The 20461-nt window shown below is 41.4% G+C and overlaps 1 protein-coding gene across 2 annotated transcripts in view; it reads left to right on the plus strand.

Annotated features, from left to right (window-relative positions):
* The window catches only part of STRA6 (signaling receptor and transporter of retinol STRA6), a 155708-nt gene that overhangs the window by 12650 nt on the left and 122597 nt on the right, over nucleotides 1-20461 (plus strand). For both annotated transcript variants that reach the window (XM_075345559.1, XM_075345558.1), the window contains exons 4-7: nucleotides 2813-2898; nucleotides 3007-3146; nucleotides 7290-7456; nucleotides 8686-8805. In XM_075345559.1, coding sequence (XP_075201674.1) covers nucleotides 2813-2898; nucleotides 3007-3146; nucleotides 7290-7456; nucleotides 8686-8805 — 513 coding nt within the window. The remainder of the gene's footprint in view (nucleotides 1-2812; nucleotides 2899-3006; nucleotides 3147-7289; nucleotides 7457-8685; nucleotides 8806-20461) is intronic.

Genomic DNA, 20461 nt, shown 5'->3' on the forward strand with positions numbered 1-20461 from the left:
CCTTGACTGTTCTTACCATTCTTCTTCTCTGCCTTTCTGATATTTTTCTTGGCCTGCCACTTCTGGGCTTAACAAGAACTGTACCTGTGTTCTTCCATTTCCTTACTATGTTCCTCACAGTGGAAACTGACAGTTTAAATCTCTGAGACAACTTTTTATATCCTTCCCCTGAACAACTATGTTGAATAATCTTTGTTTTCAGATCATTTGAGAGTTGTTTTGAGGAGCCCATGATGCCACTCTTCATAGGAGATTCAAATAGGAGAACAACTTGCAAGTGGCCACCTTAAATACCTTTTCTCATGATTGGATACACCTGCCTATGAAGTTCAAAGCTCAATGAGGTTACAAAACCAATTTAGTGCTTTAGTAAGTCAGTAAAAAGTAGTTAGGAGTGTTCAAATCAAAAAATTGATAAGGGTGCCCATACTTTTGCACCGGTCAAATTTTGTTTAAATGCGGATTGCACATTTTCTGTTAGTACAATAAACCTCATTTCAATCCAGAAATATTACTCAGTCCATCAGTTATTAGATATATGAAACTGAAATAGCTGTTGCAAAAATCCAAATTGTTATAAAGAAAAAAGGTTAACATTAATAGTGGTGCCCAAACTTTTTCATATGACTGTATATCATATATCACACTGTCTGTCGATCCATCCAACATCAGCGAGTTTTTCTACCTTTTGTCTAATCTGTAGTTTTACCAGACGATAGCAGCATTCATCTGACAGTTTCTGCTCCTTCCATTTAGCACTTCTCTTGACATGTCTCTTTGATATGTCAAGCTTTTTAAAAAATGCAGTTATACTTTAAAGGGAATCTGTCAGTAGGATCAACCTCCAAAGCCGTCTATATGGGCATGTAGATCATAGGAAGCTGAATGAAATGCTATCTTGATCTGATTTCTTATTCCAAAGAAATCCATGTTTTACTTAAATGTAAATGAGCTGTTACAGGCAATGGGCACTGAGCTGCAAGAGTATCTGTTTCCAGAGCTTATTTTTAATAAAAGGTGGTATTACCAGTGTGATATGTAATTAACACAGAACAAGAAAACTGAACTTCCTCTCATTATAAATACATTTTCTGCAGCTCTCACAGCTATTGCAACAGTATTGTAACCCTGTCTGCCTGTGAGATGGAGGCTGAAGCTGAGAGGAACCTGCGGATGTGTCAGTTAAAGTCACACACTGCTCCTCAGTGAGATCAGAAGAACAGAAAGCGGTCATCACATAACACAATGGTAACTCCCCTTAGATTTAAAATAAGCTCTGGAGGCAGATTCTCAGGAAAATCGGTGTCCTGTCCATACCCCAGAACAGCTCATTTACATATAAGAAAAATGTGACATTTTCTGTATTAACCCCTTCACGATCGAGGATGTAATGGTACATCCTACATTATGAAGGGATGATCAACACCGGCTGCTGCGGTGAGCCGGTGGTGATACCCGCACATGTCTGCTAATTTGAACAGTAGACATGTGTGCTTCACAGTTGCAGGTGGATCTGTGATCCAAACGGCATGATTTAAACTGCCACAGCGGGAAACGCGCCTTACCTCGCCGCTATTGGAGGCCCCGGTTAGCGATCACGGAGAGCTGATGATTGTCATGGTAGCACAGGGTCATGTGATAACTCCTGTTACAATTGGCAGAGCAGCAGCTGTAACAAGAACAGAGCATTTCTCCTGATCAGAGCGATGCTGCTCTGATCAGGAGAAATGAATGGCGATCAGACTGTTGATCCTTATAGCCCCCTAGAGAAATTAGTAAAATAAAAAAAGTAAAAAATGTTTTAAATAAACTTAAAAAAAAGAAAAAACCTTAAAAGTTCAAATCATCCCCCATTCCCTCCATTGATAATTAAAGGGTTAAAAAAAATAATAATATACAGACATTTGGTATTGCTGCATTCAGAAATACCCAATCTATCAAAATATAAAATCAATTAATCTGATCGGTAAATGTCGTAGTGGTAAAAAAAATCTACATGCCAAAATTACGTTTTTTGCTAGTCGCAGATTTATCACAAAATGCAATAACAGGTGATCAAAACGGCACCTTGAGATACAAAAACAAGCCATCAGTGAGCCCCATATAAAAAAAATGAGAACGCTACGGGTCACGGAAAATGGCACAAAAAGTATGCCACTTTTTTAGACAAACTTCTGATTTTTTTGAACCCCTTAAATGAAAGTAAACCTATACATATTTGGTGTTTACGAACTCAAAGCCACCTGAGGCATCACACCGACACATCAGTTTTACCATATACCATATAGTGAACACAGTGAGTAACATATCCCAAAAACATTCATTCAATCGCACTTTTTTTTTTTGCAATTTTTCTGCATTGGAATTTTTTTGCCATTTTCCAGTACACTATATGGTAAAACTTCTGGTTTCATTTACAAGTACAATTCATTCCACAAAAACCAAGCCCTTATATTACAAGATTGACGGACAAATAAAAATTTATGGCTCTCGGAAGAAGGGGAGCAAAAATCAAAAACGAAAAACAGAAAATCGCCCGGTCATGAAGGGGTTAAAATATTGTTGCAAATATCAAGGTATAATTGTATTCAGCTTCCTATGACCTAGAGGTCCATATAGATGGCTTAGGATGGTTGATCCTACTGACAGATTGCGTTAAGAATTTTTCCATGTCATTTACTATATTTAGAAGATACTTGTTTTAAAACTATTTAGTATTCTATATGAACTTAATTTAATTTTTATATTGGCATCAACTTTTCTTGATTTTATATTATATTGTTATCATTATGCACCATATATCTCCTTCTAGCTATGTACATTGCTGCTTCTAAGTTTCCTGGTTCGAAGGCAGAAACTGTGCACTTCCTTGTGTTGGGGCATCCCTGGTGTTCTAAGGTATTTTGTTGTTACTATCTTCATCCCTGGTATAAACCAATTCTCCATTCAGTCTATTTTCTTCTACATAGTTCATCATGTTTTTCTTATTTGCCATTATCTTTATAGCCCTTTGAATCTCCTAGAAGGTTCTGGCAACAACTGGGTCCCCTGTGCAGCTTTTGGGTTGCTGTTTTCTTCAATCGTTCGGATGCTTTTGGACCCTACTGCTCTCAACTTCATGCCAAACAGTGATGAGTCTTATAAAGGTATTCACAATAAGGATCTAATTTCACAAACTTTGCCAGGAATCGCATAACACTGGTCTCCTTGAGATGGTCCAGGGGCAGACATATCATCGGTACAGCTTGCACAGTTGCTAGGGGCCCAAAAGGTAAAGGGGCCCACTTCTACCTCCAAAGCAAATGGAATTGTACATTTTGATGAGCTATTGGACGACAAAGGGCCTATACTGTATATTGTTCTTGCCCAGGTGCCTTCTTCTGTCTTTATTATGGAGATTGAAGAGGTAGCAGTCAAAATTGGCTCCAACATCTAGGAATTTGGCCTTATTTTAAAAATGGATACCATTTGCCACCGCCCCCCCCCCCCACATCTTTATAAATATAAATATGCTTACCTCTCTTGGGATTGAAAATTGTAGATTATGTTAGTAAAATACAATATATAGTTATAATGAAAATTATTCAACCCTCACTGCAAATGAGGATCATTAGTAACATTTACAGACTTTCTTCGATTTCTAGTTAATAAACCAATCAAACAAGAAAAATGTAAATACCTCTACACAACTAATATAACAAGTGGCTTCACCAAAGTCATCACAAAAAGCCAATTTACCATAATCTCAGTATTATTCAACCCTTCATAACAAACATCTTTAATATTTATTTAGTAGATGAGTCTTTAACTGGTATGAACTGCTGTAAATGTGATGCTTAATCAGATAGCAATATCTGGCAATATTTCTTTTGGACTTTAGTCCATACCTCATGGTTCACTAATAGTCTTATGTTTGTGTGCTACAAAAATTTACTGTGGCGTTCAAGTCAGGTGACTGTGACAGCTACTTCAGAATCTTCCAGGACATTTTCTGAAAATTGAATGTTTTTAGAGATCTAGTAGATAGGAACTTGACAAACGTAACTCAATCTGTGCTGCTGTAAATGAGATGATTGTCCAATCCGTTTTGTGAACAAAAAAGTGATTCCCCACTTCTTCCTCATAATAAGCATTGAAATCAAGAGATGTAGTAGGATGCATTGTTCACAATTTTAAAGTTAAAGGGACACTGGTTACACTATGGAACTGGGAGAAAGAAGAACGTGGTCAGATACTCTCAAACAAGCTCAGTAGACCTTCAGCAAGAATTGTTAACTACTGTAAGTTGAATGCTAAATTCATCTAAACTCTAAGACATGAAGTTTACTGATGCAAAATTACAAGAAAACGTGGAACCAATTTGCTTAAAAACCATTCAGATAAGCCAAAAAAGTTTTGGGGTTTTGTTTGGGTGAAACATGAAACAAAACGAAAACTATTTGGACCTATGGGTCAGTGTCATTTTGGAAGGAGGAAAAAGCAAGCATATAATAATAAATAATAATAATAATAATATACCAAAAATAACTCACTGCCTGTAGTAAAGCATGGTGGTGGCAGTGTTCTTCTCTGGGGATGCTTTGCTTCTTCTAGCACAGGAAACCTACAGATTTTGAAGGTGAGATAGGTTCAATCAAGTTTCATGAAATCCTAGAAGAAAATATCATGCTTTCTGTGAGGAAGCTGATGATTGACTGTCATTGGCCCCTAAAACAGGACAATGACACCAAGCATACCTCAAGGTCTACCAAGGCTCAGTTTCAGAAGAAGTCATGGAAGAATGGACTGTCACAGTCGCCTGGCTTGGAGCCAATTTGTGAGGATATTTTAAGAATGTGGTTGCTGTTGAAAACGCAATAATATTAGCTTATTGGATGATATTGCACATGAGGAATGGGCTTAGATTCCTCAGAAGCACTGCCAGAAGCTGATGTCTGGCTATACATCACATTAGTAGAACGTCCTAACAGCCAAACGGTTCCTAAGTAATAATGACATTTGTCATGAAGGGTGTGTATAATTCTCAGACAGTATTAATAATTAAAAATGGGATTTTGCACTGGAGAAATCACTTATTAGAGATGAAAAAAATAATGTTATATGCCTCGGTTTAATTTTAGGGATTCACTGAACCCTGGGAATTCTAACAATTTATCATTTAATTTGTGTAAATCTTAAAAATGAGTTCTGCCATTTTACAAATTACATAACATTGCATCAGCCTTAGGGGTACTTTGCACACTACGACATCGCAGGTGCGATGTCGGTGGGGTCAAATAGAAAGTGACGCAGATCCGGCCTCGCTGTCGACATCGGAGTATGTGAATCCTTTTTACTACGATTAACGAGCGCAAAAGCGCCGAAATCGTATGATCGGTGTAGCGTCGGTCATTTCCATAATTTCGGAAGGACCGATGTTACGATGTTGTTCCTCGTTCCTGCGGCAGCACACATCGCTGTGTGTGAAGCCGCAGGAGCGAGGAACATTGCCTTACCTGCGTCCCGGCTGCAATGAGGAAGGCAGAAGGTGGGCGGGATGTTTACGTCCCGCTCATCTCCGCCCCCCTGCTTCTATTGGCCGCCTTCCGTGTGACGTCGTTGTGACGCCGCACGACCTGCCCCCTTAGGAAGGAGGCGGTTCGCCGGCCAGAGCGACGTCACAGGGCAGGTAAGTGCATGTTCATTTTCGCTACGGCAGCTATCACAAGATATCGCAGCTGTGACGGGGGCAGGGACTATCGCGCTCGGCATCGCAGCAATCGGCTTGCGATATCGTAGTGTGCAAAGTACCCCTTAGAAGGCACAAATGACCTCTGATGCAGGAAAGTGGACTTCCCCCTAATGTCTTGCAGCTATCACATGATTAGGTGTAGCACACCCAATCATGAAGGACTACCGGAGCCTCTATAAAAGCTGAGGCAGGGATGACAGCAGACATTTTGGGGTATATCTGGATAGTGAGAGAATATCACAGCTCACCGCTTAGAGATAGTGAGAGAAAGCCATGATACAGCGACTAAACATTACAGATAATCATTATAATACGTTTACACATCGCCATATACTTTGATATTACTAATAGCTGTGTTTGCATTAAAAAGAAGAAAATAGATTTGATATAGCTCAAAAAGATTTCAGAGTGTTATACATGTCTTTTCGGGGCACTTGGAGTACTTACTTTTTGCAGTGAATCAATTTGCCACAATTCTATTTTTTGTTTAATTCTTTGAAGCTTGTGAATTTGAATTTGTTGTGTTGAGGTATTCAATCTTGTTTAATTAGTTTATTGTAAGAGCAGAATGTAGCTACATTTTGATAATTAACCTAATTTGCAATGGGGGTTGAATATTTTGTTTATTGTGTACTTTTCTAATACGTGTATACTACATATTTTGAATAAAAATTGATCTAAACATTCTTCTCAAAAACAGAAATTGTATGAAATAAATCAATGTTATGTGCACTGCAGTGTCAGACTGGGGCGCAGGGGGGCCCACCAGTAACATTGACTCTGGGGGCCCACTGATCAACTGCATAGAAATATTACATTCACAAATTTACCTATGCCTCTATATAATAATATACTGGGTAGTTTGTAAAATGAATGATGAGATGCTTCCTTTATCACTACATAGTAATACAAGTATATTGTGCCTGTGCCAAGTACTGATTATGTTGGAGGGCTAAGTGCCATACTACTTCAAAGGGCCCACCAGTGGATTCTCCAGTTCTCCTGTGGGCCAGTCCAAGCCTGGTTACAAGTCATCAATAAATGCATTAGTGTAAGACTGAGTAAAGGGAATTTCTGTTGGAAAAGTCTTGTTCCCCAGCTGTAATTTGTTTTAAAATAGCAAACTGTCCTTTACTCAACCTCCTCTGGTCCAGGATGAATCACCGATGCTGCTCCCAGTGCCTATTATTTTCTGCAGCATTGACATCATATAGACAGTGCTTCTGTGAGCAGCTAAGCTGAATGGCTATGCCCAAGATGATAGTACGAGCCACTCGGAGCTGCCAAGTCCAGTTATTAGCTGTGCCACTGACAACTTGATGAACAGACACCGGGACTAGTGTCAGAGACTCAGCCTGGACCGGGGGAGGGGGAGTAAAACACAATTTGTTATTTTATAACAAACTGCAACGGTGATCAGGTTTTCATTTCCAGGAACATCTATTTAATGCATGATAAACATTCTGATGAAGCAATTAAATACAGATGCTCTTCTTATAACTTTTGTTGGCCTCTGTGTTTTTATTTTCTCATACGATATAATATTATGTATCTGCAGAACTATGGAAAATCTTTGCTCTTTTCTATTACCCTGCACTGTATTTCCCACTTCTGGCAAGTCACAGTGTGCAAAAAATCCCTGGTTATGTAGCTGGCACCATCTTATCATGGATGCACTGTGGGGCATTAATATGGCAGAAGGCAGAGTGTCCACAGACACCACAGGTAAGACACTAAAGAATATAAACCATTGCTAGATAAATGGACTGAAGTGGAAAACTATGGTAAGCAGAATTCTAAATTACTAATAGAATACTTAGACTAAACATAGAGAATAATCTCGCAATGACAAATGCATGACTCCTAGTGCTAGGAAGTGGGTTCATGATGCTGCAGTTACTCCTGTTTCCAGGAAGAAAAATTAAGATAATCACATGGATATCTTTATAAAGCAAGGATGGTTTTTCATTTTCTTTTTTTTTTGATCAATGACATTCTGGCCATCAAAAATTAAAGTTTACAAAGGACAACACACTACAGGTAGACAAGAGGTGGTGCCACACAAAAATTACACTTTAACAAATCTTTGTTTATACCATGATATAAAAAATATAAGCATGGGACCAAGAGTAGAGATGAGTGAAACTGAACTGTAAAGTTTGGGGTTTGTAGCGATAACGGACTCTTAAAAAAGATTAGTGTTCCAGTTCGGAGTTTGGTGGCTATATGTCTGCTAACCACTCGAGAGAGCATTGCTGGGCTCAGGTACGCTCAGTACTTGGCCCAGTGCAAGTCACATGTGGTTCTGGGGGCAAAAACAATGTGTTCGGATTAGTGTGTCCAAAAAAAAACGCCCTCCCTCCTCCAGTCGTTCACGGTCTATGGCTGGATGCTTGTGGACAGAGAGCCGAACTGCCCAATCAGTGACTTCCATTGGGGTTCAGGTCAGGTGCAGGACCTGAGAAGAGCTTTATCTAAAGTCCAGCTTAACCCGCCAACCGAACTTCCATGGGCCCGTTCATCTCTAGACAAGAAGCTTGCAGACCAGATATATGAGGTTAGTAGCGATCTTGATCTCAAATATTTCAAGATGATCGCTGTCATAGCTAGTCAGTTGTTTCAGGATGTAGCTTTAGTGTCAATTTAATACAGAAGGCTATTTTTAGAATTACTGCATATTTATGTAGCCATTGAGCCACAGTTTTTACCATGTAGCCTAGAACCTCACAACCAAAAATACACATCTGGTTTCAATGTGATGTGATATGGTTAGATGATTTAGTGAGCACCACATATGCTAGTGCCATAGCTGCAGTAATTCGTGGTGAGCTTGCATGGATTTTATGGTGTTCATTTCACTGCCTTGTGGCAAGAATAACCCGCAGTGTCTGAAGAAGCCTATCTCTGCACCATAACTAACAAATCTAATGGTTCCCTTCTCCTTTCATTCTCAGTTCTACAGATATTACACCTTATTAGCAACTGTGCCACAGATCTGCTGTCTCCTTCTGCTAAGCATCATCTACCCTACGCTTCTCCTTCAAAAAGTGCGCCAGCCCTCTCATGCCAAGCAGGTAAGTAGCAATCTCATTTCTGCTTAGATTTAGTGCTTAGAATAAAGGCTTATACTGTATGCAATGTGCCATGCTGAGTTTAAGAATGACTGACAGCCTGAAAAGATGTCTGGCAAGATTTCTCCGCTCTGTATAAAAATAGAGGGGTTTAGTTTGAGCTGGCACCAACTGAGTCATGTCCTGCTGTGGGTATTAATGGAGGGATTGGGTTGTTGGATGCTGTTATTTTTTTTCTTAATGCTTGACTATTGTTCACATATGTTAATGTACTCACTTCACTATTTAGGATAATTATTGGCGAGGTGTATGGTGTGTAAAGTGTTGGATTTCCTGCTCTATGATTTGTAGTAAAAACGTCCTAACTTATCAATTACTAAGGCAAAATCTTACATCAAATCATAAGGCAGCTATCTTCTGTAAAGTGTTATACCGTGTTTAGACATACAAATTGCCTTCTCTTATCTCCTTGCCTATTCTGCCTATTTGTACGTTCTGCAATTTGGAAGGTTCGGTTGTATTATATCATAGCTGTAAAACGCATTCTTGAGATAGAGGTTGGTTTCGGTGGCCAGAAAGAGTGCACACATGCTGTAGCTGAGCCACACACTGTGTCCCCATTATGGCGCCAGCCTCATTGCTCCTTTTATACAGTCTACCAAGCTACATATATTACAGTGCCAGTCACAATGCCCCTATAATGGTGAAAGCACAGTGACCTTATCACAGAGCCCGTCACAGCACCACCATCACAATGCAGCTACAGATCATTATTATCATCAGCAGCCCTAATGCCACCTAATATACAGATGTGGCAGAGGTTATCATAACTCACAACGCAATCTTTATAATTGTCACTTGTAATTTAAAATTGCCCACGCCATTGACACAGACAGAAGAGGGTCCCTGTGTAAGAACTATATAGACCCTTTTCCATTCAATAGCTCATCATAGTATGCAATTTTACCTGCTTTGGAGGAGGTAGTGGCCTCCTACCTCTTGGGCACCAGGTTGCACCAATGCTATGTCCTCCCCTTCACTGACTGATGTCAACTTAGATGCCAAATTGCATTTTTTTGTACCATGATATTAATGTTCGGTGTTATCTGGGTCAAGGTCACCTTTGCTACATCTTTAGTGATGACTTAGAAGACATTGATATCATTCACTTTGGAATGATGATAGTGACCTAATTATAATTGATTTATGATGCCTCTCTTCGTTTAGTTTACCCACATGGTACATTTCATGGTGGACTTGAGTGATCTCCATTACTTTAGGTGATTTTATCGAGTGCAGGATACATTCTGGACTAACTCCTGCTGTAGATAGAAGCGGACATATAACTACACACTGCGCCCTCTTACAATCCTGAGTCCTGGCACACTGTGTCTGAGGGAAACTTGGCATCGCTGCAGCCCACTTTAGATGTTACCTAAGTTGTGTCCGTGTAAAGGGATTTCAAGTGGGGAATGAAGTCCAACTGAATAGACTCATTGTCCCAAAAATCTGTCCCATGTGATTAATCAGCCTGGTTCCCATGGTGACCGGACGTTACTTAACGCAGACTTTATCTGATTAATTATCAGGTGATGTGACTATACTGGATGGGTGCGAGTTTAGGGTACATTTATATAAAATATAGAACTTTATACATTTCTTTATTTCTCTATTCTTTGAATATTTCTGATAAATGTTTTTTATGGTGATTTTCAAAAGCCTTTCATTTTTCTGTAATTTCTGTAAATGTACTTAATTATTTTATAATTCTACAGTTATTGTGTTTTTTTAACCTCTGAATGCCTGTCCTATCCTGATTTCTAGGTGCATGTTACATTAACCCCATCAGACAATGAGCTTTACCAATCACATTGTACCAGAAATCTGCTGCCAATTCACTAGAGTATGTCATTGGCACTAAATTCAGTATGTGCTCTTTTACATCTAAGGGGCATTTTGCACACTACGACATCGCAGGTGCGATGTCGGTGGGGTCAAATTGAAAGTGGCGCACATCCGGCGTCGCAGGCGATATCGTAGTGTGCAAAGTGCCCCTAAGTGTAGAGAGATTGAGGATTGGCTAATAAGTTTCATAAACCGTACCAAATGTATGGTTTAATGGTTAGGTGGCATAAATATGTGCCAAACATGCCACTTAGGATGTGCCGCCTTATGACAAGTGAGCCATTGTTATCATTTTGGTGCAAATTGGGATTTTTCCATCTCGTAGAATCATGCATCCTCCTACACTATGGCTAAAGCTTTTACTTGAGATACTTACACGTACCTAATTTTCACATTTCCGCCTCGTTAAATGCATTTTTTTGCGCATTTTGGAACATCCATTGAAGAGTCCTTAACCCTTACCAAGCTTTATTTAACCCGTCGCTCTATTTGTTTTTCATAATTGAATTCCTCATGAGTTCTATTATCCCCCTCCTTATGCAGATGCAAGACACCCATCAGTCATTTTCCCTGGAAGCATACATTCACTAATAGTCCTGCTGGCAGAATATATGCATCATTTACTGCATTATACCTGTCCTCTAATAATTGTGGGTGACGGGCTGTGCCGCGTGGGGCATGAAAATTGCTATGCCAGCTGTTTCATGAGTGTTAGTGCTCCCTTGAAGCATAAAGCACAGCTTTGGGCAGGCAAACATTTAGCACAATAGGACTAAGTGAACATTTATTTTATAACAATCCTTATTCTTAATTTCTAATAGTTATAATTGTGCAACATGAACTGCAAATAATATAGCACCAAAGCATTGATGTGACCCATTCATACTACACCTACATATTCCCTTTGCTTTTAATAGATCGATGGAGAACAATAAAACAATAAGGATAAGACACCACAGGACTCAAAAAGATTGGGAATATTTAGATGTGTCTTTGGATTTATGCGTCACACGGTACGATATATCGTGCGATAAGTCATCGGGGTCACGTCGTTAGTGACGCACATCCGACATCATCAGAGATATCGTACCATGTGACACCTCCGAACGACTGTGAACGAGCAAAAATACTCACCTTATCGTTGCTCGTTGACACGTCGTTCATTTTCACAATGTCGGTCCTCCTTCTGTGCTCCGGTTGTTCATCGTTCCCGTGGCAGCACACGTCGCTCCGTGTGACACCCCGAGAACGACGAACACAGCTTACCTGCATCCCGCCGGCAATGCAGAAGGAAGGAGGTGGGCGGGATGTTACATCCCGCTCATCTCCGCCCCTCCGCTGCTATTGGCCGGCTGCCGTGTGACTTTGCTGTGACGCCGAAAGTCCCTCCCCCTTCAGGAAGAGGATGTTCGCCGCCCACAGTGACGTCGCTCGGGAGGTAAGTGCATGTGACGGGGGTTAACGACATTGTGCGCCACGGGCAACTAATTGCCTGTGACGCACAAACGACGGGGGCGAGTACGATTCCTCGTGCGATCGCACGATAGATCGTCCCGTGTGAAGCCGGCATTACTCTTATACATTGAAAGGGATGAAATCTGCAGTAAAGCCCACTACAGAAATTGGCATGTTTCCGATTTTTAATATATGCCCCACAAGACAATATATGTGAATTAGGGTACGCTCACACGAGCGTGAAAAACAGAAGAGTGCAATGCGAGAAAATCTCTGACCAATGCTAGTCAATGAGGGAGAGCAGTTAGTCAGCTTTTCTCACATCCAGATTCTGGATGCGAGAAAAGCGGGAACATGCTGCGATTATCTGCTAGAGCCGTATCCCTCGCACCCATTCAAGTGAATGGGTGTGAGAGATACATCGGACTGCACTCGGATGTTATCCCAGTGCAGTGCGATATACGCACAGGCTGACAATGGAGGAGATGGGTGGATTAAGCTCTCCCTCTCCTCTGCAGCGCCCGAACTCAGCTTCACAACTGTGACCTGATTGTAAGATCGGGTCACAGTCGCATGACACTCGGCTCACACTCACACCAAAGCCTGAGCCAGGGGTCATTAGCGTATTGCATCCGATGCTCTCGTATCGGATGCCATACGCTAGTGTGAGTTCAGCCTTATGCAACAAATCTCATCCACATGAGATGCTGGTACAATACTTCCCTGAGGAATCTGCAGTATTTTCTGTCCCTTGTGGATGTATCCTAACAATTAAGTCATCATTCAGTCCCAGGTTTTCATTATTGCATGTAAGAGCATGTTCACACAACATTTTCTCACTTGGCTGAAATTGACAAAGTTTGGAAACCGCTTCAGGAACCCCTAGCATTTAGCTGAAGTGTCTTTTTGAGTGAATCTTGGCTTGTCCTGAATCCAGTTGAAAATTATTGTGGTTTGGGTTTAGAAAGCCATGGAACCCATAGGGTGGAGGGGCGACATGACTAGAGGGAAGGGAAGGAGTGATGGGGTTAATGGAAACAGGAATGGTTTGTTTATAAGGCAGAATAGAGGGATTGGTGGGTAGGAGGAGTTCCCTGGAGGAAGAGGTGGGACAGTTGAGGGGTGTAAGTAAAGGACTTTGACTTACCCCCTCTCTCTGACTTCCGGATATGGAACGATCCCCGCCCTCCCTCCCTTGTGTATAATGCCAAGGGGAATTTGGTCTGGGTTGTTTCTTTGTCACAGCAGCGGGGGGTAGGTCTGGTCCAGAGGCGGTTGAAGGCAATGGTAACTGGACAGAGAGTCACCATCTTGGTATGGTGGCTCCAGGTTCCGGGATGTTGCAGGCACGGGGTTCTGCAAAGTTGGGGGGTTAATCCGTAGGTGATTAATACCTCATCTCTGGGTCGGTGTGTTGCGGCCAGGGATACTGGGGTGAGAAGTGGTTCCTGGACTGGGCCTACTCAGGGTTGTATATTTACTGTATTGGTTACTGTGTTACCTATTGTTATTTGTTGGGGTCGCCCGTTGGACGGCGCCCCCTTGTGTTAGTATGTAAATAATAGGTAATAAAGGCTGCTGTGGCCAATTTTAAACCAAGTCACATGCAGTTCGTGTATTATTTACAGATGGTATTGGTGGGTAACACACATACAGCACGACTGGAGAATCCTTCCTCAATGGTCATGTTAAAGGGAACCTGACAACTGATACATATTCTGCAAACAGCATGTATCACACACTGACCGCATGATTGCAGCCACATATGTTTAAAGGCCCCGTCACACACAGAGATAAATCTTTGGCAGATCTGTGGTTGCAGTGAAATCATGGACATATTGTTCCATTTGTACACAGCCACAAACCTGGCACTGATTGTCCACAATTTCACTGTAACCACAGATCTACCACAGATCTGCCACAGATCTATCTCTGTGTGTGACAGGGCCTTAACTCGGAAACATTGTGATGTTTTAGAGAAAGACACCACCGGCGACCGAGCTGTCCAACTAGTCAGACAAGTGGGTCCCCGGCGGCTTCTCTCTGACTGTTGCCAGTGACTGACAGGTTTTTTCCTGCATGAATCTATTAAAAGAGACATGGCAGGGCAGCGGTCGAGGAGAAGCCGTCAGGACTCACAGTGTTTCATTCAGTGGTAAAAATACAGTATATGGCTATGATCCTGCAACAAGTGTCTGATGTATGCTGCTCAAGGATCGGGCAGCATGTATTAGCTGTCAGGTTCCGTTTAAGCGATTGTTTTGGGTGTGTCTGTTTTTGAAGGTGTTTTGTATAGTATTATGGATCGATTTACAGGTGTTCAAGTCCAATAAGAAAAGAAAAAAACAAAAGCATCTTGCGATCGGATCACAGCTGCAGAGAAGAGGGAGGGAGCACTTTCTCCCCATCTCCTCCGCGGTCTGTCTCTGTGTACATCGCACTGCGGTCAGATGACATGCGGGTGCAGTGTGATGTTTCACACGCTCCCATAGAATTGTTTGGGAGTGTGTGAGCCGAGAATCGCTGCCAAACGCAGCATGCTGCGATTCTTTTTTCATGCTGATATGGCACGAGAAATCAATCGCAGATAGACACTTCCCCGTAGTTTTGCACTAGAGTGAGAGCAATCCGATGTTTTATGGGATTCCACTCATCCGTGCAAAATGCAAGTGGAACCATACCCTCACACTCATGTCAGCAAACTATATGGTTGACATAGTCCATCCATTAGGAGTCCCTTTTATACAATGCAATTTGGCAAACTATAGTGAATTAAGTGCTTGTGCTCTGTATATTATTGCTGCCAAGAATCATCAGGGGTAGTTGGCAGCTTATCAAAGTTTTATGATGTGTGGTAAACACGGCGTGTAATTTGGTAACATGCACATTGCATCATTTAAACACATTGGGGCAGTTTAATATAAAAAATAACATGACAGGTTCCCTTTAAGTGAGTTAAGAGAAAGGAACTGTGTGTGGAAATGCTTTCTATTATGAAGGAAATATTCTTTAAGTGCTTTACCCTCTATCCCCTGTACATAATCCTCAGCAAGTTATCTTTCAGTAAAAAGTTTATTTTTGAGTTCTCATTGAACTGTTCAACATCTGGTCCTGGCCAACCAAAGTAATTACCATTGTGCGGCCTGCAAGAGCTTAGAGCTCTTCCATAGCATGAGTCTACCCACCCAGCCAGGACCCCCATCTTCATGTAATGGTATAAGAGATGAGTATCTTACCCATCGCTACTGCCTCGCGCCATGTTACACCATTGCCGGCACTGGAGCCCTCACCACTAGAGTTGAGCGGATAGTGAAAAATCCGGGTCCGGCGGGTTGAGAACGAAGTCCGGATCCGATCCCTTATAACTACAAGCACACTGGATGAGGCCTAAAGCCTGCTTTACACGGGACGACCGATTGTGCGATTTCACAATCGATCGTACCCGCCCCCGTCGATTTTGCGTCATGGGCAAATCGCTGCCCGTGACGTACAAACTCGCTGTTGGCGACGAACGTCCACATTTTTAGAAGTGGGAGGGACGTTCGGCGTCAAAGCGACGTCAGACAGCCGCCAGCCAATAGAAGCGGAGAGTCGGAGATGAGCGGGATGTAAACATCCCACCCACCTCCTTCCTTCCGCATAGCCGGCAGGTGGCGCGGGACGGAGGTAAGCTGCTACCCGGGGAACGATGAGCAACTGGCGCCATCTTAATTTAATGAGATTATAAAACCGAGCGACGAGTACACGACTCACGATTTGTGAGTGATACTGCGTCGCTCGGAGGTGTCCCACAGCCCGACGTTGCAAACGATGCCAGATGTGCGTCACAAAAACCATGACCCCGACGATCTATCGCACGATAGATCGTCTAGTGTAAAGCACCCTTAACACCGTTATATCACCTCTGTCTGCTAAGCAGGCTCCATATACTGTACTGTATATTCAGGTTGTTGTTCCATTGCATTTCAGTAATCGCCAGGTTACTAAATGTTTTTCCATTCGTTGTTTTTTTTTTGTTTTTTTGCAATATCAATTCTGAAAGTAGTACATAGGTCCGGTCTTGGATTCTTTGTTGATTTTAGTATGCTAAAGAAAGCATGGATATTTCCCTGGACTATTTTCCTTATAAAAACGCTTTGATAGCGGTGCTATTCGCAATTTCGCCTCGGCCTTTGAACAGTCTGTTTTCTTTCTACAACTAACGTACCCTTTACTGTTGCTTCTGTCTCACTCATGTTTCATTCTTTATAATACGGCAAAGTACTAATAGACATAAATTACTGATAAGCAGATCTTCATATTTAGTTGTCATATTGACGAGTCCCGGAGAAAATGAAAAAAAAAGAGAAAAAGGACAACAAACAATCCACGAACCCTCTCTATTGAATATTTATTGAAATATATTTTCAGCCATTTACTGTGTCAGCAGAGAAAAATGCTTCAAAATGCCATTCAATTCACATAATTAGCATATTGTTCTATATTAAAAAAAAAAAAAAAAGCAAAAAAGCAAGTCCCAAGTCTACCAACCACAACCGCTAAATATGCTGCGTCTTGTTAGCCTCACTGATGATTTTTCTCAATACCTACATAACCCATTTCAATTCCAATTCACAAGTAGTGATAGGTGCCGGTAACTGGCTGAGCAATTTTCTGGTATCTTGGTGGTTGTCATGGACATTCAGCAGGGGTCCCTGTTTCTTAGTACATCACTACCCCCACCATCCACACCTCTTTAACATCAGGTACCATTCTCACGCTGTGTCCATCCTTACTGCACTTCAATTTGTAGTGAAGGTAAATCACTACTGTCTGTAGTCCGGTCCTTTTAACATCTAAAATTATATAACCTTGTTTATGCAATGATATTGATACGTGTTCCCCTGATAATGAAGTCGGAAAATACATATAATTAGTTCCAGACAATAATATAAAATACTAAGTAAAAAAGAAGAGGTAAATGTAAATATGGATAAGACCACAAAATGTTTCCAATAAGCATGAAAGGCACATATGCCAAATTTAAAGCCTTCCTTTTTTTGAGCGGAGGAGGAAACATTTTTTTAGTGTATAGCCACATGTACACGTTGAGTATTTGGTTTTGTTTTTTACCTTTGTATTTCTAAGCCAAAAGCAGGAGTAGGTAACAAGGAGTGGGTAAAAAATGCAGAAATGGTCCAGGCTTTAGCCACATGCACATGTTAAGTATTTGAGTTTTTTAACTCCGTATTTGTAATCCAAAACCTGGAGTGGGTGATAAATACAGAAGTGGTAACATGTTTTGTTTCTTCTGTTCGACTCTTGGTTTTGGTTTACAAGTAGTGAGGCAAAACACTCACCAAATGCTCAACATGTGCACATGGCCTTATGCGGGCGTCACATGATACGGTCTATCGTGCGATCGCACGAGCGATCGTATCCGCCCCCATCGTTTGTGCGTCATGGGCAAATCGCTGCCCGTGTCGCACAAAGTCGTTAAACCCCCGTCATACGTACTTACCTGCTGAGCGACGACGCTGTGGGCGGCGAACATCCACTTCCTGAAGGGGGTGGGACGTTCGGCGTCACAACGACGTCACACAGCCGCCGGTCAATAGAAGCGGAGGGGCGGAGATGAGAGGGACGTAAACATCCCACCCACCTTCTTCCTTTAGCATTGCCGACAGCCGCAGGTAAGCTGCAGTTCATTGTTCCCGGGGTGTCACACAGAGCGATGTGTGCTACCCCAGGTACGATGAACAACCAGCGCAAAGAAAAATAAATGATTGTTTAAAAATAAACGACGTGTAAACGATACACGATTTGTAACCGATTTGCGATCGTTCTGAGACGCTCGTCGGTGTCACACGAAACAACGTCGCAAACTATGCCGGATGTGCGTCACGAAAACCGTGACCCCCGACGACATATCGCATGATAGATCGTCTCGTGTGATGCCCGTATTACAGTGGCATGTAAAATTTTGGACACAAGTTGTAAAAATTACTGCTATTGTGATCAGTTAAGCAAGTTGAAGATGAAATGATCTGTAAAAGGCATAAAGTTAAAGATGACACATTTCTTTTGTATTTTAGGCAAAAAAAATATATTTTCATCTTTTACATTTTAAAATTAACAAAAAAGGAAAATAGGCAGATCCAAATTTGGCCACCCTGCATGGTTAGTACCTAGAAGAACCCTCTTTTGGCAAGTTGCACAGCTTGTAAAAGCTTTTTGTAGCCAGTCAAGAGTCTTACATTTCTTGTTTAAGGGATTTTCATCCATTGTTCCTTGGAAAAGTCTTCCAGTTCTGTGAGATCCCTGGGTTATCTTGCATGCACTTCTCTTTTGAGATCTAGCCACAGATTTTCAATGATGTTCAGATCAGGGGACTGTGAGGGCCATTGTAAAACTTTCAGCTTGCACCTTTTGAGGTAGTCTATTGGGGATTTTGACTTGTGTTTAGAATTATTAGTAGAAGACATCCTTTTTTCAATTTCAGCTTTTTCACAGATGGTGCATCAAGAATTTGTATAAATTTAACTGAATCCATTATTTCCTCTACCAGTGAAATATTCCCTGTGCCACAGGCTGCTACACAACCCCAAAGCATGATTGATCCACCCCCATGCTTAAAGGTTGTCGACATGTTCTTTTCCTGAAATTTCGTGCCTTTTTATCTCCACATGTGCCAATGATTATTGTCCTCAGTTCTATTGACTTCAGTTCTATTTTAACCTCATCGGTCCACAGGACTTGTTTTCAAAATGAATCAGGCTTGTTTAGATGTTCTTTTGCATACTTCTAACTGAATTTTATTGTGATGATGCAGGAGAAGTTTTCTTCTGATGACTCTTAGAGGATGTCCATATATATGTAGGTGTTTCTGAACACTAGAACACTGTACCACAACTCCAGAGTCTACTAAATATTTCTGAAGGTCTTTTACAGTCAAGCGGAGTTTCTGATTTGCCTCTCTAACAATCCTATGATCTGTTTTCACTGAAGTTTTGCTTGGTCTTCCAGACCTTATCTTGACCTCCACTATTCCTGTTGACTGCTATTTCTTAATTACATTTCCAACTGAGGATAGGGCATCTTGAAAACACTTTGCTATTGTCTTATAATCTTCTTCTGCTTTGTGGGCTTCTATTATTTTCATTTTCATAGTTTTAGGCAGCTGCTTAGAAGAACCTATGGCTGCTGTGTTTTTGGCACAAGGTGAACGGAGCCTGGGTTTTTATAAAGCTGTGAAATTTGCATCAACTGGCCTTTCCTAATGGTGATAGTGAACAAGATATAATGCTAACAGGCTAATTAAGGTCTGAAATTTTGGTCAAAGTTATCTGAGCACACAAATCTCCAATTGTGCCCAAACTTTTTCATCAGCCCGTTTTGCTTTTTGTAATTTTTAAAAGGTAAATATGAAAATATATCTGTATATTTTTACCTAAAATACAAAGGAAATGTGTCATGTTTAAGTCTATGCCTTTTAGAGATGATTTCATCTTTAACTTGCTTAACTGTTCACCATTACTGTAATTTTGACCAGGGGTGCCCAAACTTTTACATGCCACTGTATACTTTTCCTCTAATTGTTTCACTCCTCGTTTTGGCTTATAAATACTGAGGTAAAAAACTCACTAAATACTCAATGGGTGCAAGTCATCTAAGGGTATGTTCCTATGTATGTCACACGGTGTTTGGCTCTAAACTCACCAAGTGTCATGGACATGGTGGCTTTAGAGGCTGTTCAGACTACAGACTCTGACACTCCACACCAGGGTTCCCCAACTCCAGTCCTCGAGGGCCGCCAACAGTGCATGTTTTCAGGATTTCCTTAGCATTGCATGGGTGTTGGAATCATCAACTGTGCAGGTGATTAAATTATCACCTGTGCAATACTAAGGAAGTCCTGAAAACCTGCACTGTTGGCGGCCCTTGATGACTGGAATTGGGGACCCATGCTCCACACTATATGCGTTCTCTGGTGGTCTGAGTTGCACAAGCAGAATTGGGCGTCAACCAGCTGTCTACTCATTAGTTATCGGGCCAGCAGAAGTTAATTTCTGCTAGCCTGCTGGTTACCTTTTGGATCACATGTTGGGGTTAATAAGGGGGGGTTATATGGATGTATCTCTCTACTGCTGGTGATTATGATGATGAATATTTGTACTGCTGGAGCTTCTAATGATGAATTTCTGTACTGCTTGATGTTCTGATGGTGAATTACTGTAATACTGATGGTTCTGGTGATGTATTTCTGTACTGATGAGTGTTATTATGCTGTCTTTCTGTACTGCTTGTGGTTCTGGTGATT

The sequence above is a fragment of the Anomaloglossus baeobatrachus genome, chromosome 4 (genome assembly GCF_048569485.1).
Source record: "Anomaloglossus baeobatrachus isolate aAnoBae1 chromosome 4, aAnoBae1.hap1, whole genome shotgun sequence".
NCBI classification, from domain to species: Eukaryota; Metazoa; Chordata; class Amphibia; order Anura; family Aromobatidae; genus Anomaloglossus; species Anomaloglossus baeobatrachus.